Source organism: Sprattus sprattus (assembly GCF_963457725.1).
Source record: "Sprattus sprattus genome assembly, chromosome: 4".
Taxonomy (NCBI): Eukaryota; Metazoa; Chordata; class Actinopteri; order Clupeiformes; family Clupeidae; genus Sprattus; species Sprattus sprattus.
The window spans coordinates 12665622-12685079 of NC_137923.1; the positions used below are offsets into that span (position 1 = coordinate 12665622).

The 19458-nt window shown below is 41.7% G+C and overlaps 2 protein-coding genes and 1 pseudogene across 7 annotated transcripts; 2 read left to right on the forward strand and 1 right to left on the reverse strand.

Annotated features, from left to right (window-relative positions):
* The first annotated feature begins 384 nt into the window (after positions 1-384).
* Positions 385-7378, forward strand: LOC308364884 (serine/threonine-protein kinase 17A-like; annotated as a pseudogene). Its single transcript has 7 exons — positions 385-542; positions 2915-3127; positions 4956-5100; positions 5885-6011; positions 6290-6338; positions 6580-6759; positions 7104-7378. The product of its transcript is annotated as a serine/threonine-protein kinase 17A-like (transcript).
* Positions 7379-7770: 392 nt separating this feature from the next.
* Positions 7771-11089, reverse strand: coa1 (cytochrome C oxidase assembly factor 1). 5 transcript variants are annotated; one of them, XM_080836950.1, is made up of 6 exons: positions 11025-11080; positions 10830-10902; positions 10359-10528; positions 9863-10014; positions 9200-9276; positions 7771-8195 (listed from the first exon to the last, which is right to left on the reverse strand). In XM_080836950.1, the coding sequence occupies exons 3-6, from the start codon at positions 10450-10452 to the stop codon at positions 8111-8113; spliced, it is 408 nt and encodes a 135-aa protein (XP_080693076.1). In that variant the 5' UTR covers positions 10453-10528; positions 10830-10902; positions 11025-11080; the 3' UTR covers positions 7771-8110. The 5 variants fall into 5 exon arrangements, with proteins under 5 accessions (XP_080693076.1, XP_080693077.1, XP_080693078.1 ...); XM_080836951.1 differs by lacking the exon at positions 10830-10902 and having other exon boundaries at positions 11025-11089; XM_080836952.1 differs by lacking the exon at positions 11025-11080 and having other exon boundaries at positions 10834-10898.
* An 82-nt stretch (positions 11090-11171) lies between these two features.
* Positions 11172-19225, forward strand: blvra (biliverdin reductase A). Its single transcript, XM_080836408.1, has 7 exons — positions 11172-11257; positions 12484-12607; positions 14159-14278; positions 15825-15922; positions 16413-16520; positions 16714-16882; positions 17675-19225. The coding sequence occupies exons 2-7, from the start codon at positions 12489-12491 to the stop codon at positions 17934-17936; spliced, it is 876 nt and encodes a 291-aa protein (XP_080692534.1). The 5' UTR covers positions 11172-11257; positions 12484-12488; the 3' UTR covers positions 17937-19225.
* Positions 19226-19458: the final 233 nt, after the last annotated feature.

Consider the following 19458-nt stretch of genomic DNA (forward strand, 5'->3'; position numbering starts at 1 on the left):
ATAACACCATAATCAGTTGATGATAAATAAATATCGTTCACAATATCATCGGGCAGTTTCCACGTTTGTTTAGACTGGGCTCCGCCTCTAACGTAGCCTGGACACCAGCCCAAACCCCGCCGACAAAATGTTTGGTCAGGGAGATTCTGACATATTCTGACTAGAATCATGAGTATGACATCGTCAGGCTACCTCTAACGTGCAAGTGATGTACGTCTGTCAAAGTAGATAAGGCTGCTGTATTAACTCAAGGTGCTGTGTGCAGCATGTTGTGGTGACTGCATGAGTCAGTTGTAGGCTAAGCTATTTTTTTTTGCTCAGACAAATCGACCAGGCTGTAACTTAACTTCAAGTGCATATTGCATCTGGAAACTGTTTTGAGGTATGGACGTCATGTTGCGGGATACTCAGGTAACTGAGACGCAACGCTATCGCCACGGTAATCAAAAACGGCCGGCGCTGAAGACTGATATCAAAGTCGACATCAGAACTGAGCCCTTGACCGAGCGATACAGTCTCACACCAGGCAAGGAGTTGGGCAGGTAAGTGGTACCTATTTAAATGTAGAATATAAATAAATTACCCTCCCCCAGTTAGTGTTAATGTCATGCCAAAATATAGTAGGTATGAGTTAATTGCATTGTAGCAATTTCTTCTGGTATACCTGACAATTTCTCTCATGTAGGATGATTCATAATTTAACTGATATACAGTACTGTGCAAAAGTTTTAGGCAGGTGTGAAAAAATGCTATGAACTAAGAATGCTTTGAAAAATGTAAACAATAAATGTTTATTTTGTATCCATTTAAATGGTAAGACTGAGCACAGCAACAAGACACAACGTAGTTATACTGCATCAGCAGGGTCTCTCCCAGACAAAGATTTCAAAGCAGACAGGGGTTTCAAAATGTGCAGTTCAAGCTCTTTTGAAGAAGACGTAGAGGATCGTAGACGCAGTGGTCAGCCAAGGAAACTTAATGCAGCTGATGAAAAACACATCAAGCTTATTTACCTTCGAAATCGGAAGATTTCAAGCAGTGGCATCAGCTCAGAACTGGCAGAAACCAGTGGCACCCAGGTACAGACATTTACTGTCCGGGGAATTCTGGCCAGAAGTGGTCTTCATGGAAGAGTTGCAGCCAAAAAGCTCTACCCCGACAAGGAAACAAGGCCAAGTGACTGAACTAAGCACGAAAACATAGAAACTGGGGTGCAGAAACATGGCAGAAGGTGCTCTGGACTGATGAGTCAAAATTAGAAATATTTGGCTGTAGAAGAAGGCAGTTTGTTCGCCGAAGGGCTGGAGAGAGGTACAATAATGAGAGTCTGCAGGCAACAGTGAAGCATGGTAGAGGTTCCTTTCCAGTTTGGGGCTGCATTTCTGCAAGTGGAGTTGGAGATTTGGTCAGGATGAATGGTGTCTTCAATGCTGAGAAATACAGGCAGATACTAATCCATCATGCAATACCATCAGGGAGGCGTATGATTGGCACCAAATGTATTCTGCAGCAGGACCATAACCCCAAACATACAGCCAATGTCATTAACAACTATCTTCAGCTTAAAGAAGAACAGAAAGTCCTGCAAGTGATGGTATGACCCCCACAGAGCCCTGATCTCTACATCATCGAGTCTGTCTGGGTTTACATGAAGAGACAGAAGAATTTTAGGAAGCCTACATCCACAAAAGATCTGTGGTTAGTTCTCCAAGATGTTTGGAACAATTTACCAGCCTAGTTCCTTCAAAAACTGTGCGCAAGTGTATCTGGAAGAATTGATGCTATTTTGAAGGCAAAGGGTGGTCACACCAAATATTGATTTAATTTAGAATTTTCTTCTGTTCCTTCACTGCATTTTGTTAATTTATGAAGAATTGATGAAAATAAACTGTTAACACTTCCATTTTTTAAAGCATTCTTAGTTTACAGCATTTTTTCCCACCTGCCTAAAACTTTTGCACAGTACTGTACATTAAAATAATACAATGTATTTCAGTTTCACATAACATTGTTAAAATAACACGGTAAAGTTCCGAAGACCTTTATAATTTGGATGAGCAATAATTATTAGTAGGCTATTGCTTTTGTTGTTGCGTTTGGTGCACATTGCAATGATACTGAATTGAATATACATGGCAAGCCCTTAGAAACTGAGTGAGAACACCTGTAAAGGCTTGCTGGCGTGTTATCATTTATGTGTCCTGCTTCACTTAATCAGGTTGGTTGGTGGGATAGATTACTGAATGGAAAGGCTATCCAGGTCTTTAGAAACATCATCTTGTTAACCATAAACTACTGTATATAATGGTTCACCAGTGAACGCTGTTTGTAGCCTATTGGAAAACACTGCACTATTTGACATAACAGGAGAAAAGACTATCTGAGTGTTACAAACAGAATAACAGAAGAAGGGTCGTCATCAAAAATGCTGTAATGCTGTAAGTTGATTGTGCTGAAGAAAGCTTTTTATACTCAAGCAACTCATACTCATTATAACAGTCTAGTTATTTAATAGCCACACCACGTACATTTATCAGGACTAAAATAGTAAGTTGAAACACACCTCATACTCCACCAGCAATAAGAGATAGACCTGGTACTGGTACACTGGTGGGGATCATGGTCTGCATCTGTCAGATGCATTTAGGGATTGGTAAACAAATACTTTGGTAACAGATATGGTAAACTCATACTGGTGTTTTTTACACTGAAGACACTAAGGAATTGTTCCCCTAATTATATCTACTATTGATGCACTGCATTTTTTTCCTCATCGTGTTCTGAAAAAGTTTGTTGCAGGCTCCATGAAAGTAGCGTGTCCTGTCTGGCTGAATGGACACTTTTGGGAGCACAGCTGCGCCTACTGTGTTATTCCTGATGGCCCTGTTTTGTCCTGTGTGTTTGCCATCTCTAGAGGGAAGTTTGGCGTTGTGCGAAGGTGTGTGGAGAAGCATACTGGGACGGAATTCGCCGCCAAGTTCGTGAGGAAGAGGAGAAAGGGCCAAGACTGTCGCAGGGAGGTGATCCACGAGGTCAGCGTGCTCGAGCTGACCAGCTCCTGCTCCAGGGTCATTAACCTGCACGAGGTTTACGAGACGCCCAGCGAGATGGTGCTACTGCTGGAGTAGTGGGTTAACACCATGGCTTATCTCTTCAGACCTCATATGTTGTATGTCGGTAGATTTACAGTGCATTGGTGGAATGGTATCTGTATAGATGGATATGTTGATGTCTTTGACTGTATTACACTGACATTACTATTGGTAGTCCAGTCTCGCTGTCCAGGTCCAGTCTTGTTGTGTCCGGTTAAAAATCACAGAGGGGGTGGTAGGGACTTCAGCAAAAACCTGTTACCTAACCCTCTACCCGCTTGGTACGTAGGCTGACCAAGAACCGACTAGTATAGAGCAAACCATACAGAAGGAAAGGCACCCTCTACAAAAAAGTCAAAACTGTTGTTCTGTTGTTCACAGCATAAATATTCAAGCATAAATAGGAACACAAACAGATTCAATGCTGCCATATGCCCTCTGGCATGGGAGTTGGCAGTGCCATCTGAGGTAAGACAGGGAGAGGACCAGGAGAATGCCAGCCAGACTGTTTGATGGCTCTGACCCTTGCTGTGTGTCTGCACAGATTGCCGCGTTACTTTACCCAAACGCTGTCCACATACACGCCTTTCATCGTCAATTACTCTGGCTTTTGTGATCCATCTGTGTCTGTCTCCCTTTCTACCAGAAAATTAACAAATTAGACCCGCAAACAACACAGACACTACAAATAGAACAAGGTCATTGGACAAGTGCTTGGACAATTTTGTTTCACAATTTTTCAGGAATGTATTGGTGTCCATCCAGCGGGACATGTTATGTTCGCCCAGAAGAGGGCATTAAGTTTGTCGATCATAATGAGAGTCCCCATAGCTGAGAAGCAAACTGTATAGTGTTCTGGATGATATTCTAAGAAACCTCTAAGAAAATATCAAGCAGGGACACTTCAGGTTGATGACTAATCAGACACTGTACTTTTCCAAACAGACACCATCAGCACTACGGCTATTTCACCATCTCATTGATATAAAGGGAATGTTAAAAAGCATATGGATTTTAAAGAATAATTTCCAGTAAGCCCTCTAAACATCTTTGTGGAAGTTCACTACACTCATAACACTACATTACAAAATGCGTCCGTTTAGCGACATCTACTGGTGGTCTGTGAAAATTCAAACAGTTCAGGAAAATAGAGGGAAAATACTGAATATGTTCATTAAAGGATCTCTATCTTTCACTCTCTTTCTCTTTCTCTTTCTCTCCCTCTCTCTCTCTCTCGCTCTATGTCTGAATGTGTGTCTGTGCATGTGTGTGTGTGTGTGTGTGTGTGTGTGTGTGTGTGTGTGTGTGTTTGTGTCTGTGTCTGTGTCTGTATGTATGTGTCTGGCAACACAGCTGTGAGACTGCAGCTTTATTCACAGCACCGAGTAAAGTTACAAGCACTGCATGGGTCAAGCAACAGATCCAAAGCTCTGTGGGGCGATGCACCTTCTTTTTACAAACTCAACTGATGTCACACATACAGTTCCATTATTGCAGTGAAAGACACGTGGATACAGGCATATGACCTGTATGACCAGCTACTGTTAAGGCCATGTGTGTGACATTGTGGCTCATGTCTGCATAAGGAAAGTCCCCATAGTCCTGATAATATCTTAATATTTTGTATTTGTGTATGCACCAAAATGCATATTGCAGTCACAAGATCTCAGTGACAGAAAGGAAGAGCCCATCTTTCAAACTTTCACATAGTAAGAAGAAACCTTATCTCAGCTAAAACAAAAAAAAGAATCCACACTGGCACTCTGTGTATAGGTTTGTATACAGTGTGCATGTGACACACCATCTGAGCTGGTGTGTGTGTGTGTGTATGACTCATGTGTGACCCTCTGTGTGTGTTCCCAGTGCATCGGGAGGGGAGCTCTTTCAGCAGTGTGTGGCGGAGCACAGCGGGGCCTTCTCTCAGGAGGAGGTGAAGGTGCTGATGAGGCAGATCCTGGAGGGTGTGGGGTTCCTCCACAGCAACAATATCGTCCACCTTGACCTCAAGGTACAGGCCACAGACTATCTGCTCTAATGAATGAGTATGACTTCACAAATCTCCTATTTTTCCTATCGATTAAACCTTTTGTGACACAATGTAAAGGTGAGGACCCATTTCACCAGAAAAATGAAATCCTGTGGTAGAGAGATGTAAAATATCATGGAACCGATCAATCAATCAAAGCCAAAACAGTCCCCCTTACTATGAGGCTGTGAGAAATGTTTTTAAACCAATTTCTTCTGTAATAGCCTCTCATTCAGCTGTGGTGTGATGGTGGTGTTTTGTTGGACCAGACCACATTGTGGGTGCAAGGGCTGTGATACATTATTGAATAAGAAAGACTGTTTTTACTTGTCTGCATTCAAGAAATGTACTGAAGTCTGCTAGTTCTGGAAGGTCAGGATTGTGTCACTCTGCCCAAAGTTCTGTGTCTGTCTTCCTGCTGTACTGTATGTGTTCTATTGTTTCTGTGTCTGTCTTCCTGCTGTACTGTATGTGTTCTATTGTTTCTGTGTCTGTCTTCCTGCTGTACTGTATGTGTTCTATTGTTTCTGTGTCTGTCTTCCTGCTGTACTGTATGTGTTCTATTGTTTCTGTGTCTGTCTTCCTGCTGTACTGTATGTGTTCTATTGTTTCTGTGTCTGTCTTCCTGCTGTACTGTATGTGTTCTATTGTTTCTGTGTCTGTCTTCCTGCTGTACTGTATGTGTTCTATTGTTTCTGTGTCTGCCTGTTCTATGTGCTCCATTGTGTCGCTCTGCCTGTTCTACCTTGTCTGTCTCCATCTCCAGCCTCAGAACCTCTTGCTAACCAGCACCAACCCTCTGGGTGACATTAAGATCGTGGACTTTGGGCTGTCACGGGTGGTGAGGGAGAACCAGGAGCTCAGAGAGATCATGGGCACCCCGGAGTATGTGGGTGAGTGCTAGGCACTGTTACTGTGGTCAGCTTCATTCAGTGGAAACTGGCTCAAAGTGCAAAGCCATAGCGTTGTCTGAGGTGAGCTCCATTATGCTGACGTGGTCCATCTCAAACCAATGTCTGTGCCTGTTTTTTTACAAGGAAGACCAGGGTTACTTGTGTTTTGTCTGTGTGCAACTGAACTTCCTCCCGTTGTATATGAAACCAGTGCCACTTCTTCTTTTTATTTCTAAGCAACCGTTGTAATTCTCCTTAAATTCCTGCTTTCATTTTAGCTCCTGAAACTCTGGATTATGAGCCCATAACCACTGCCACTGACATGTGGTAAGACAGTGTGTCTTCTTTTACTGGACTACTGCCATTCCACAGTGCTGTATGTCAAACTGTATCATTATATACATAAATAAATAAGCTTTATATCAGCTGGTAAAAAGACACTGGCCCTATCAAGAAGTTTCAGTAGCTGTAAAATAGACACAAAATGGACACACACAAAGAGTTCTGTTGCCTTCTCAGCAAACCTTGTGCCTGCATGTGTGTGTGTGCATGTGTGTTTTCCGAATAGGAGTATTGGCGTGCTGACGTACGTTATGTTGACTGGTATCTCTCCCTTCCTGGGCGAGGACAAGCAGGAGACGTTCCTGAACATCTCCCAGGTCAACGTCTCCTACAATGAGGAAGAGCTGGAGGCTCTGGACCCCTCTGCCATCCGCTTCATTCAGGCTCTCTTGCTCAAAGACCCACGGTGAGAAAACTCTAGCATTCCCTGATGCTGTTCAATGGCATCACAAGGTTGCAGTTCAGCATAGGCTGTTCACACATACTAAGTGGGCAACAGTAGTCCCTGTAGTGGTTTAGCTTGATTACTTAGAGAAGACTGTGGACTATCAAGACATCATGACTCACATTTTCAATATTATGTGATGAAGTGATTTAGCTATGATTTAGTACATTCAATCACTGCTTCCGGACCATAGTGCTGTGCATCTAGGGAGATTTGTGTTTTTTGAAAATTAAGTATGTGTTTTTTATCATATGCTAACATAGTGTATGTGTGCGTGTGGTGTGCGCACATGTGTGTGTATTTAGGGCTCGTCTCTCTGCTGAGGAGTGTCTGAGACATGAGTGGCTCAGGGGGCCTGAGTGGCAGCCGCAGACCAGAAAAGAAGCCTGCATCGGAGAAGAGGACCCACTGCACACCCCTGACAAAGATCCAGGGGTGGAGGAGCTGATAGTGATGACAGCATACACATTGGGACAGTGCAGACATTTGGACTCAGAGGCCTTTAGCCAAGAGCAGAACCCAACAGCTACCTGCTTTAGGTTCGGAGCCATTTCACAACATGCAAAAAGTTATTTACTGAGGGAAAAAGTTTAGGTTTTTAATGTTGTTAAGACCAAGTCATTAATTTCCCATGTGCTATTTGTACCTCATGTTAGTTTTTAAAGTCACTTAAACCATAAAATTCCTATTTAATGATATTTCATAGCTATTGTATTTGTGTCACTGAAATTAATACAATTACGTCAAATCATATGGAGAGGATACATTGAAATCCCTTAGTTTTTTTCTGTCCATCAGTAACAGTTTAACTATTGTACTTGTGTCTATTTGTCAGTTATATTACAATGCGAATATCCTTTTGGCTTGTCATGATGGTTAGTTAACGTAGTAAAGTATTCTCTGACTAAACTCTGACATTCTTAGCCACGTCTTTCTTAGTTAAGACAAAAATAAGAAACAAAAAGCTGTATCTCCAACGAAGAAGGTTTTAATGAAGAACATTGTCTCAGATGACGCATGCCTGCATCATCCTTTCACATCTTAACCGTCAGCTGTCTTTTTAAAACCACACAATTTCATTATTAGTCAAGTCCTTAGATTCCTGTAATTATAAAGTGCCTTTTCATTAACTGACACTCCATCACCCGTTCCTCCCACCTGAAGCTTTGAACCCAGTATCATAAAAGGGCCATTTGAGGATTCTGATCTTGAACTGTACACAGCTCAAGTAGAATACACAGCATAGCCACACACTGACAGAGAAGACGTGTGTATTTGTTGAGAGCTGGTTCTGCCATGGTTGCTGCCGGTTCTATTCACTTTTCTGTGGCTCCGGTGTGAAAACCTGAATGCGCTCACCCTCCCTGAGCTGAAGAACCACCTCCTGAATATGCCATCTGATGGGGAACAGACAAGAGAAATGCAGACAGGGAAAATACTGTAGGTCTAACTTTATAAATGTAAGGCAGGATGGGAATCTTTGGGTTGGAAAAACACAGATGGCCGTCTTCTTCTTGTAATTGCTCATTAGATGTGGGTTAGGTGTTGTTTTATTGTGCCTCTAACAAACATTCCAGAACTGCATTGTACCAATTGTACTAAATAAATTGTGAAACTTCGACCCACTGTGGCCTCTCCAGAAATTCTTAACCAAAGAAGTTTTCAAAGGTGTTTCCGCAATGGCTGGCTTGGATTAGTTTCAAACCGAATAGCAATATGTAAGTCTTCAGTACCTGGCTAATTAACTGGGATAGACATGCCACATCAGAACTGTTAATTGTATTATACAGCGGTGGATTGCCGACCAGCCGCTGCACTGGATCGAATGGTTATACGAAGATTGTACAGCAGCCTGCCGTCACTGAGCCTAGCCTACCTAACGGGTAGCAATATAGAAACAAAAGCCAGAAGCTAAGGCTGAGTTCCTTATTGAATGGAGCCAGATTCATTATGGTTGTACCAAGAAGAGTGCCTTAATTAATATCATATTTCAGCAAAGCACAGAGAGACAAACCTTCGGACACCTTTTCCGCCATTGGTTTAGGAGAATTGTCTTTAACATTAACAACTAGAAGGCCAACTAGTCCTGTGCCAAAAGCGAGAAATATATACAGGCAAAGATGTGGGGTCGTGATTAGTGTTAGGGTCAGGATTAGCTGTACCACTGACAAGCAATTGAGAGCTACCTTGAACAGTATGTCAAGTTAGGTTGTTATGTTAGTTAACAGGCACTACATAGATACTGATAGTTTGTTAACTGTAATGTAATGGAATAAACATTGGAGGTGCTGCTACTTCTACTCCACACACTAGGACAAATTAAAGGGGCCATAGAAAAAGCACACAGATCAAATCATGGAGCACATGAGAGGGACAGAGGAGCAGGAGAGGAGACACTAACCTGTTCATGAAAGGGTCTCTGACAGAGGTGGCAAAGAGATAGCCACCAGTTTTGGATCCAGTTACAGGAATTTTAATCTGAAACAGCAGACAGCATACATATCATTACAACAGAGATGATAAAAATAAGATCAATGATACCTATAACCCTCAGCATATGATGCAATGACATGTACTACCATGAGAAGAACACTGTACAGTCAATTGAGGATTAACTGCATGGGAGTGAGGTCAAAATTTATATTCTAATGTGTGACATCATAGGTAAAGTTCAGAGGGTTCTTTCTCCACATTCATCTTTTAACCAGAAAGCCCAGCCCACCCACCAACCACTCTTCAGGGTGCGTTTCCCCAAAACGTGGCAGACCAACTATTTTGTTAAATGACAAAGACTATCATTTTGAAAACTCCCTCCTTAGTTACCAGCTCTTACACTTAATTCTGCATGCATTGAAAGCCTTGATTTTTCCATAAATATGGTTCATTGGCTGTTAAGGAAATTATTATATTCTCTCCACGCATGATGTGTCCGCATTGAACTAGATTCATAAAAGCAAAGTTTTGTTTAAACACAAATAACACGAACTATGTTCGTATCATTGTGGTTGCTTAACAACGCCTTTGGGAAACGCACCCCAGTTCAGTCAGGCGCCCCTTCTCTGACCTGTGCCCTGGTGTGGTCCATGCGGTTATATCGATCAGACAGGTGCAGGTTGTGGACCTTCAGTGGAGGAGCTCCCAAACAAGACATGGCTGTTGAATGACCATTCAGGTGCTCCAGGGCCAATCGATAGTACTCAGCCTTGGCAAAATTCTCTACATGCGTATAGATATCAGCAACGTTAATATGTATTAGTATTCTTTCAGAGACATCACAGAAATGTACCCCCATTGATGTGGCGCCCTTTAAACATTTGGTCAAAACAAACCTTACGTGACAATACATTAATCTGCCAATGATACCTCCATAGTAGCCATGGTTGCACTGCACTTTACACTTATTTTAATTACATTTTTTCCCTATCATCTAAATATTTACAAAAAATAAGTCTAGATAAGGGATCTGGCACAAGTGAATTCAGATGTTTACTTTTGAGAATATTTATTATTTGCATTTCTTTTGTTTTTCTATTCGGTTTTCGTTCATTGTCATCACTTACTTTGCATTAAATAGTACATCATCCCACAACCTCCTCCTGTCAGCATGGTCATGAATATGGCCATCTGGTGGAGGGCATTCGCTGATCTCCGCATCCTGAGAAATCCAAGGAACGTTCACCGCTGCTTCGACTGAATGACTGTGTCCACCAAGGACATTTGATCGAAAGCCCTGCAAAGTACGTTAGATTTAAATAGCTATTAAGATTATACAATCTAGACGAATACGCCCTTTACTGTACCATACGGACGTAAATTGAAGAAAAACAGAATAATAATAATAATAGAAGCAGAATGAGCAGTCTGTTAACACGCCCGACTTCCAAGTAGCAGACTTAACTTGTAAGCGAGCTAGCTAGAAATTCTATCGTTCGTGTCAAATGTTTACATCAAATCAACGTTGACTATACAGCGGACCACCACTTAACATCGTTATTCGCATGCGAACAGGGGAGACATGGAAACCTACTGACCTACTGTGTCACGATTACATACACAGTCGATGTTTTAGTCAGGTTTCAATTCATGTGCGCGGCCATCTTGGTTCTTTGAAATGAATAAAACCAACTTTATTGTATATTTGGAGAATAATTGCATAGGAGTAAACATTTCATTAACCGAGGTATAGTCTATGTCAATATCACGGCTACATTATGAATATAACATACTTGTTCAAGTTTTGTGCGGCCACACGACGCACCATGACCTGCAGTAACAAATGGGCACGTGACCGGGACAACAACGTTACGTCATTGCCATTAGATTTCACTACGCGTGGAGCCATGTGAGAGTTATGAAAGTTCCGACCAGATTATTCAACTGGGGAGTTATAACACAGAACGAGCCTACCTCAGCGACAGTGGTTTATACGAACGGAGGTCTCATTTGCACATCAAAAAAGGTATGTAAGGTGATGAAAGTTATGCTTTTGCAAAGTACAAATGAATGTATCGGTGCATTTGGCCATTTAATCTGTGAGATCATTTACAAGGCTAGCCTAGTTAATTTAGCTCTCCAGTGGTAATTTGTTGTGGTGTCAGTTACACAAGGTTCGACCCTTCTTGCAGTAGTCTTTAAGTAACAAACGATTTCCATGAACCAAGGCTACTTCAAGGATACATAAAAATCGTAACACTAGATATTCGGTGTCGTTATTTACTAACGCTATATAATAAAGCATGCCCGATGTCAATGTAAATCCGACAGAAGGAGACCTGAATGAAGGTGTTAGGTTGCAGCGTCAATAGCCTGCAAGCAGAAAAAAAGGTTATCTCACTGGTACTGTCTCTTCTCAAACAGCCCTCTTATACTACCCTATAATAGGATCCATCGGTACAATTTGGTTGTCTTTTGCTAAAAACGCAATAGATCATGTCTGTTCAAGGTCACATATACGTTTCAGATGTGTAGATCTGAAAGTCCTGTTTTTAACATTCATCATTCGTCATTGATTGCAATCAATTAGTAGCCTGGATACCAGCCTGAACTCCGCCCACAAAATTAATTAGTAGACTTTGTGTTAAATAATCAGTCCACATTTGATGTATTACTTTATGTTAGATGGTTTGTGGCCTTGAAATAGGACTTATTTTCCCATCACTGCCTGTTAGGTCAATGTAACAGTCCGCCCGTTAGTTTCTTTGCTTGTTCTGTCATGACTGATAAGGGAAATATGCTCCTATCAGTAACTCACACGTACTGTAACAGTTGGCTCAATTTTTGCTTCAAAATTTTACCATAAGAGACTAGAATGTGACAGTATGAAGAACTAATTGTCAGACAGGAAGTTAAAGAAGAACCTTCAACTTTCAGTTCCCCTTTATACTTTCCAACGTTTGTGTAATGTCTTAGTTACTAACTTACACCGATCTTTCAGTGTCTTCATTGTTAAAGCTCATTTGTAAGTAGATTGGATAAAGGCGTCTGCTAAATGAATCAATTAGAAACAGGTTAATAAGTAGCCCTATATAAATGTCAGGTCCCCTTTAACCTCTCTATCTGTGATTGTAGTTGTGTCCTGTAGGTGACATGTTTAACCAAGTTCTCCTTTAACCTGTGATTGAGGTTGTGTCCTCTAGGTGACATGTTTGGCTGAGTTCTCCTTTAACCTGTGATTATGTCCTGTAGGTGACATGTTTGGCGTGGTAGTAGTGGGCATTGGGATAGCTGGGCGGGTGAGAATCCGGGACCTGCTTGCCCCCCTGCCCTCCAGTGCTCCAGAGAAGATGAGTGTGAAGGGATTCATCTCGAGGTAACTCCTGCACTCACAGTGTCCTGAGGCTCTTTGGTCTATACTCTGAACTTAAACATGGTCCCACACAGTGTCCTTAAACTCACTTGTCGTAAAATGTAGCCCAATTCCATATGAGCTGTTGCACGTTTTCATTCCCGAAAAATGTATGACATGCATTCCAGGAAATGCATGACATGCTGTATGACTGGGTCTGAATCTATGTTTAGTGTCTAATACTGTCTGTTTGTTGTAAATATTGCTATTGCTGTTCGCCACTTGATGTTCAGTCTAGAAAAAAAAAAAACTAAGGCCCTGACTCTGGGCCAGACAGTGTCTGTGTGTAACTGCTGATGTTGTTCACTAATTAACTCCACTGTTAACTCCATCAGCTGTTTAGGTCTCAAAAGACGTGAAAAGATGAACCAACCCAGCACCTGACGCCAGGCACGTGCACAGACATTTTGGGGGGCAGGTGCTAAAAAAAAAAAAGGGTGCCCATCACCAAAATGATTATTGAAATTAAATCTCTCTCGCTCTCTGGCTTCCACTCCCTTAACGTCTGATACATCAAATGATGTCTGCGGTCCCTTTTTTCTGTAATTGGTCCACCTCACCATGCTTGTGCATCAAATCTGAACTTGGGGAATACTCCAGCCACCCATTTTTAGAAAACCAATGCTTTTGGAATGACCGCCCTTCATAATTTTTTTGGAGGAAAAATTCTGGTTGTCGTTGTAAAACAGGCAAAACGAAGAGATACATAAATATCACGTTAAACAATGTGGGACAAGAATAGCATGACCCCGAGAGCTAGCATAGTTTACCTGCTATTTTCTAGCTGTGAATTCTCGTGACATTTATAAACAAACATTCAACATACTTTCGAAATTGTTTAAACGGCATTTATACAACACAAAATATGCACTTTCAGACAAATAATGTCATTAAACCTGACAAACGTCAGTAAACAGCTGGACAATGCTTTGAAATCAAGTTAGTTGTCTGTTTTTTTTTTTTTTAGGAAACGTCGGACCAGTCCGGTTTTCAGACGTATTGTTTTCAGCGGCACTAATGTTGTTAATTTATACAACGTCGGGGGATTGCACAAACACCGTCATTACCTGTTTGTCTGATGCAGGTCAGTGAAGAAGTAGGCTGCACCTGTTGGCCTGCCACTCAACACTGATGTGGGGGATGAGGAGGGAGGGGCGCGGAGGGGGCTTGTGAGCACCGCAGATCATAGGCAAAGAATACTTATTCTATGTCTATGCCGCGGAGCATGTCGGGGCGAAATTCTCACAAGAAATCCAAATAAATGCCCCCTCAGATATCAAAACACATTTGGGGAAATTGATGACGAGAGACTAATTTGTATTCTAGAAATATTGATGATTGAAAAAAAAATTGGTCTCCAGAAAAAAAGGGCACTTTTTCTCAACCAGGGCACAAGGGCTGGTGCTTGAGCACCAGTTGGGGTCTATCTGTGCACGTGCCTGCCTGACGCCATGTTTAGTGTTACATTCTGTCTGTATAAGCAGTGCTGACATTGTCCCCTGTGCTCCTGTGTAGGAGGACCCTGGGGGACGAGCAGGGTGTTAAACAGATCTCAATGGAGGAGGCGGTGGAGAGAGAGGACATCCAGGTTGCCATGGTGTGCACAGAGAACACATTCCACGAAGAGCACATAAGGCATGAGCCCTCTATCTCTCTCTATCTCTCTCTGTCTCTCTCCATCTCCCTTCCATCTCTCTCTCTCTCTCTCCCTCTCTCTCTCCACTCACACTCCCTTTCTCTCTCCCTGTCTCTTACACACAGTATAGCAGGGCTGGTACAGTCATGTCTAATTAGCCTCTTACTGATCTGAAACTGTCCTAAAACTTGCCATTACGATAAATTATCATGGATCTGGAGGTAAATCTGTGGAATTATTGTGATATAATGACTGTAATATTTATTTAACATACCACCCAGCCCTTACACACAGGCTTCTATTTTAACACCCTGATATAGAGCTGATGGAGTAGAGAGATTCAGACAAAAGGCCCTGTGTTCAAGGGCTCAGCTGCAGGGGGCTTTCCTCATGTTCCAGTTAGACTTGGTCACTTAAAGAAAAACCAGAAGACTCTGAATCAGAGATAACCTGATGATAGAGTTAATGGGAGAGGCCATGATTTTAGGGATGGGTGATGACAGTGAACAGTTTTTTCCCGGGGAGATAGGTTGCCAGTGGTAGTGTTGCAACTGTAAAGTCTCTTGTAATTCAATCATGAATGTTTGTGTCAAACAAAAAACACGTTCTGTAATGGTGCAATCAATCATTTTAGTCACTCTTACTCTTGCATTTTACAGTGTAACTGCTGGTATGTTTTTAAAGACCATGTAATAGGTTGGGTAACAGTTCCAACTATACTACAATTACAACCTACATTGCATTGCAGTTGAATAAAACTAAGCCTAGAGGTAATCTTATGTGGCTTATGGTAGGGGATATGTAAGTAGAATATCAAAATGTTTTTAAACAGATTATTAGTGTGGACTCAGTATATTATATAGTTAAAATACAACTTGTCTGTGTGACACACAAATGCGTCTGTTAGTATGTTAGGAATTCCAGTCTACTGGTTATGTTAAGTTTAACTTAAAGTCTCTATGTTAGCACTACGTTTAAAGGCACCCAGTGCAACTTTCGAGGCTTAAAAATAAGCATTCAATTTCTAGTCTTTTTTACATGTAGTAAGTTTCAATAACTCCATACCATTACATATCGACATTCAAGGAGCAAAGATGAGATGTCAGTGTGTGGTGAGAACTGATAGAAAATCGATAACAACAACAGTCGCTGCCATTTTCTTTATTTTTTGTAACCTACAATAAATAAAGCAGGATTCCAGTCAATGGAAAAATGGCCTCTCCCCACCGGCGATTGTTGTTGTTTACGATTTTCTATCAGTTCTCACCACACAACGACATCTCATCTTTGCTGCTTGAATGTCGATATGTAATGGTATGGAGTTATTGAAACTTACTATGTGTAAAAAAGACTAGAAATTGAATGTTTATTTTTCATTGAATGTTTATATAAAGTTGCACTGGGTGCCTTTTAAGTTAAATAGTTAAATCATATGTAGGTGTAAGATGGGGTAATTCATAAAAAAGTGTTTGCTGACTCCCTCCCTGTCTGGTTTGTGATGGTATGTGTTTTTGTTGTGTTGTGCTGTGCTGTGTTGGAATGCAGGAGGTTTCTGGAGGCAGGGAAGCACGTGTGTGTCGAGTACCCCATGACCCTGAACTATAAGGCCGCAGCTGAACTCCACGACCTCGCCCAGCAGAAAGGTCAGTCAATCAGGGGTCACTACATGGCTTACTGTGTGTGTGTGTGTGTGTGTGTGTGTGTGTTAGAGATAGAAAGATTCATGCATAGATGAAATACATAAGTATGCCGTAATAGTGTCTATTATTTTAAATTGACTCCATGATATTATTGACAACATTAATCTCTGTACAAACTGATGAGACACACTCCCAGTGTTAATGTTTTACGTTGTTACTGCTTTCTTTATGCTTAGGTTAGGATAAAGATGACCAGTATTTCTGGGATTTAGCTGTGTGGTTGTTACCTGTTAAACTGGCTAGAGCTTAAATATCTCTGTGTGTGTGTGTGTGTGTGTGTGTGTGTGTGTGTGTGTGTGTGTGTGTGTGTGTGTGTGTGTGTGTGTGTGTGTGTGTGTGTGTGTGTGTGTGTGTGTGTGTGTGTGTGTGTGTGTGTGTGTGTGTGTGTGTGTGTGTGTGTGTGTGTGTGTGTGTTGTTCACATAACCTCTTAGGTTTGATCCTGCATGAGGAGCATATTGAGCTGTTCACTCCTGACTTTAAGCAGCTGAAGAAGGACGTGGCTGGGAAGACACTGGAGGATGGCTCCCTACACTTCACAGGTACGCCAACAGGAGGTGCCTTGCTCCACTCAGATTTAGGAAGCTTCAGGAGACCCTCACTAGAAAACATCTGGATAACCCAGCAGCATCAAAACACCTAATCAATGTCATTTTTAATAATGGATAAACATAAGCTAAACATCTTTAGCTCTCTGATCTGTTGTGCTCCTCTGTGGTCTGTTGGCTCCTGCAGGGGGTCCTCTGAAGACTGGCTTTGGCTTCCTGGCCTTCAGTGGCATCGCCCGCCTCACCTGGCTGGTGGACCTGTTCGGTGAGCTGAGTGTCAGTGGCGCCGCCATGGTGGAGGACAAGGAGAAGAACTACACGAAGATGACTGTGCAGCTGCAGACCGAGAAGCAGAAGTAGGTTGACTAGACAGAGAACGAGGGAGCGTAGAACTTAGAACCTCATACCGCCAGAAGTTGAAGTTTAACGGTTGCAGCATCGGTGATTGTCTGTGTTAGAGTACATTTAAATGTATTCAGTATAGTGCAGAGATTAGTATGTGGGCTTCCCAGGGATAGTGCATGTGGTGACAGAACTGTACTGTACATTGTACATCATCATTTAAATGGCATGGTTATAAAATAACAGTTTCATGTATTGAATGAAGAAGGACTTTGTGGATATGAAATAGATTGATTGTGATGAGACTGATCAATTAACCTAATGGATAAATCAGTTGATTACTGAAATCATGGTCATCTTTATCAATCATTCATAAATTGTTGAATGATTTAAATCCTTTATTTTCCAGACTATAAATCATGCTTTTTGTAGTTGTCTGGGTGGTCCAGCGACTTACATTCTGAAGCGCCTTATGTGTATATTTCCTCTTAATTACACATCCAGTTGGCTGAATTGTTTAAATACAACACAGGGGATGAAGAATTTGATATATTCAGTCATGCAAAATAAATTGGGAATTTTTATTTGAATGTGGCTAATTTAATCTATAACTGGGTTAGGGTTAGGGTTGTTTCCAGCTAATTAATAATACTTTTTCATGGATTCTTCTGAAATCAATATTAAAAAAATGTTTTAAAAAAATAGACGAGTGCAACTACTGCGGCTAATAGTCTGGTAAATAACGTAAATAAATTATTCATTCATTCATTCTTTTTTACGTTGTGTAATGGTTCTTTCTGGCACAGGTCCATCATCTGGGTCGAGGAGCGTGGTCCAAACCTCCCGAGGGTGAAGAACATCAACTTTCGCTTCGACTCATGCTCAATGACAGAGCTCCCGAATGCCCCCAGGGAGCCAGTCGGGCTCTTCATGCAGGACCTGGTGCTGTTCGGACAGAAGCTTTTGGGCCAGCTGCCCCCTGCCCAGCTCCAGGCAGAGCAGAAGCGGGTCCTCCACTGCCTGCAGCTGGCAGAACGCATCCAGCAGCTCAGCGAGACCACTGCCTGAGGGATACACCCCCACAGGTGTAGGGCAAGACCACACGGAGCTTGGGAGAACCAAATAAACTCACTTACATGTTGGCTAAATAAACGCTCAAACACATCATCTCTCTGTCTCCAATGCGGAGGAGTGTGAGGGAGCGGTTGTTTTTTCGATTAGTTGTTCACATCGTCTGTTTTATCATCTTTATCATGTTTATCCTGTTTATCATATTTATTGAGCTGAGGTTCTGATCAAGGTTTCTTCTTGTTAGAAGGGAGTTAGCCTTATCCCAGTTGCCTTAGTGCTTACTCTACGGGGTTCAGGTGCTGTAAAAACGCCTAGAGAAAGTGTTACTGGTGCTATATAAATAATGTAATTGAATTTAATCATCCTCCCCAGCCATAAAGGTGTATGTGGGGCGGAAGAGGGAAAATATACAAGACTGGCATGTTTATTAAACGGAATGGTAACATACAGACTTTGATGACAGAATTGGAAATGCTACCATTATACTAACAGACACATTTCTTTAGAATGTCATGCTTTTAATATTTAATATTGAAATTATTTTCTCGGGAGAGGGGCGGTTTAATATCTAGCCCAGAAATATGTCTACAGCTTTGTCAGGAAGTCAGGAAGTCAGCAATACTTTTTTGTTTGAAGATGCCACCAACAAAGGACGTAGACCACACTGTCTGAAAGCTGTGTGTCGTTTTAGTTATAACTTAGATAACCCTTTTGTAAATCATAGATCTGGCTTGTTTTCTTGTTTTAAAAGTTTATTAATCATAGCTTCTCTGTCAGGATCTTAATAGATTGATAAACTTAAATAATCTGTGCCTTATCAGAAAGCCTTCATGGCAAGAAAGGCTACAAGCCTGGCACATAGTCAACAGCCGCAAGGCTATTTCAACTCACCCAAACTGAATTTTTGTTTCCTCACTATTAACATGTGTGAATTTCCACTGTGTACTTCAGGAAGTGGTCAATATACGTAGGTCCAAGCCTCTGTTCTGGGGCACAACAGAGGGTCAAATGGGTCAAAAAGCCCATTCCGTGCATCCTGCACTGTCCATATAACACTCCGCAGCTCAATCAAATAGGGGGCACGTGGATGAGAGAAAATACCGCAGATTTGTTTCACAATTTTTCCCTTAAATATTGCACAACAAAACTATGAAAGGGAGATGTTTTGAATTGTTTACCAAGGATATGACCTCAGTCCAGACATACTTGTCTTTTTTGTGTACCATGTGAAGATAGATGTTCATTTTGTGTTCATGCAAATAATAAATAGTGCCTGCCGTACTGTACTTCAGTTTCTTGGTATTTGGTTTTGCACCATCTTACTGTCAAGAAAGTCTCAGATGTGTTTTACGAAAAGTATTTTCCCACTGAAGAGATCACACACAGACACACTTTATGGGCTTTCGCTAAAGCCATAGCCTCCTCACATCTCTCTGTAGCTGACCAGTAAGGAACACTTCACCTAGATGGTCAAGATCAATCAGAATTTTTGCATCTTGATATATAGCCATACATTTTA

Coding starts and splice junctions, on each gene's coding strand:
- coa1 (XM_080836951.1), bottom strand. CDS start 10,452: ATGCGGAGATCAGCGAATGCCCTCCACCAGATGGCCATATTCATGACC. Junction 10,015..10,358: donor GATGTACTATTTAATGCAAA/GTAAGTGATGAC, acceptor ATACGCATGTAG/AGAATTTTGCCAAGGCTGAG. Junction 9,277..9,862: donor TGGACCACACCAGGGCACAG/GTCAGAGAAGGG, acceptor CTGCTGTTTCAG/ATTAAAATTCCTGTAACTGG.
- blvra (XM_080836408.1), top strand. CDS start 12,489: ATGTTTGGCGTGGTAGTAGTGGGCATTGGGATAGCTGGGCGGGTGAGA. Junction 14,279..15,824: donor TTCCACGAAGAGCACATAAG/GCATGAGCCCTC, acceptor GTTGGAATGCAG/GAGGTTTCTGGAGGCAGGGA. Junction 16,521..16,713: donor TGGCTCCCTACACTTCACAG/GTACGCCAACAG, acceptor TGGCTCCTGCAG/GGGGTCCTCTGAAGACTGGC.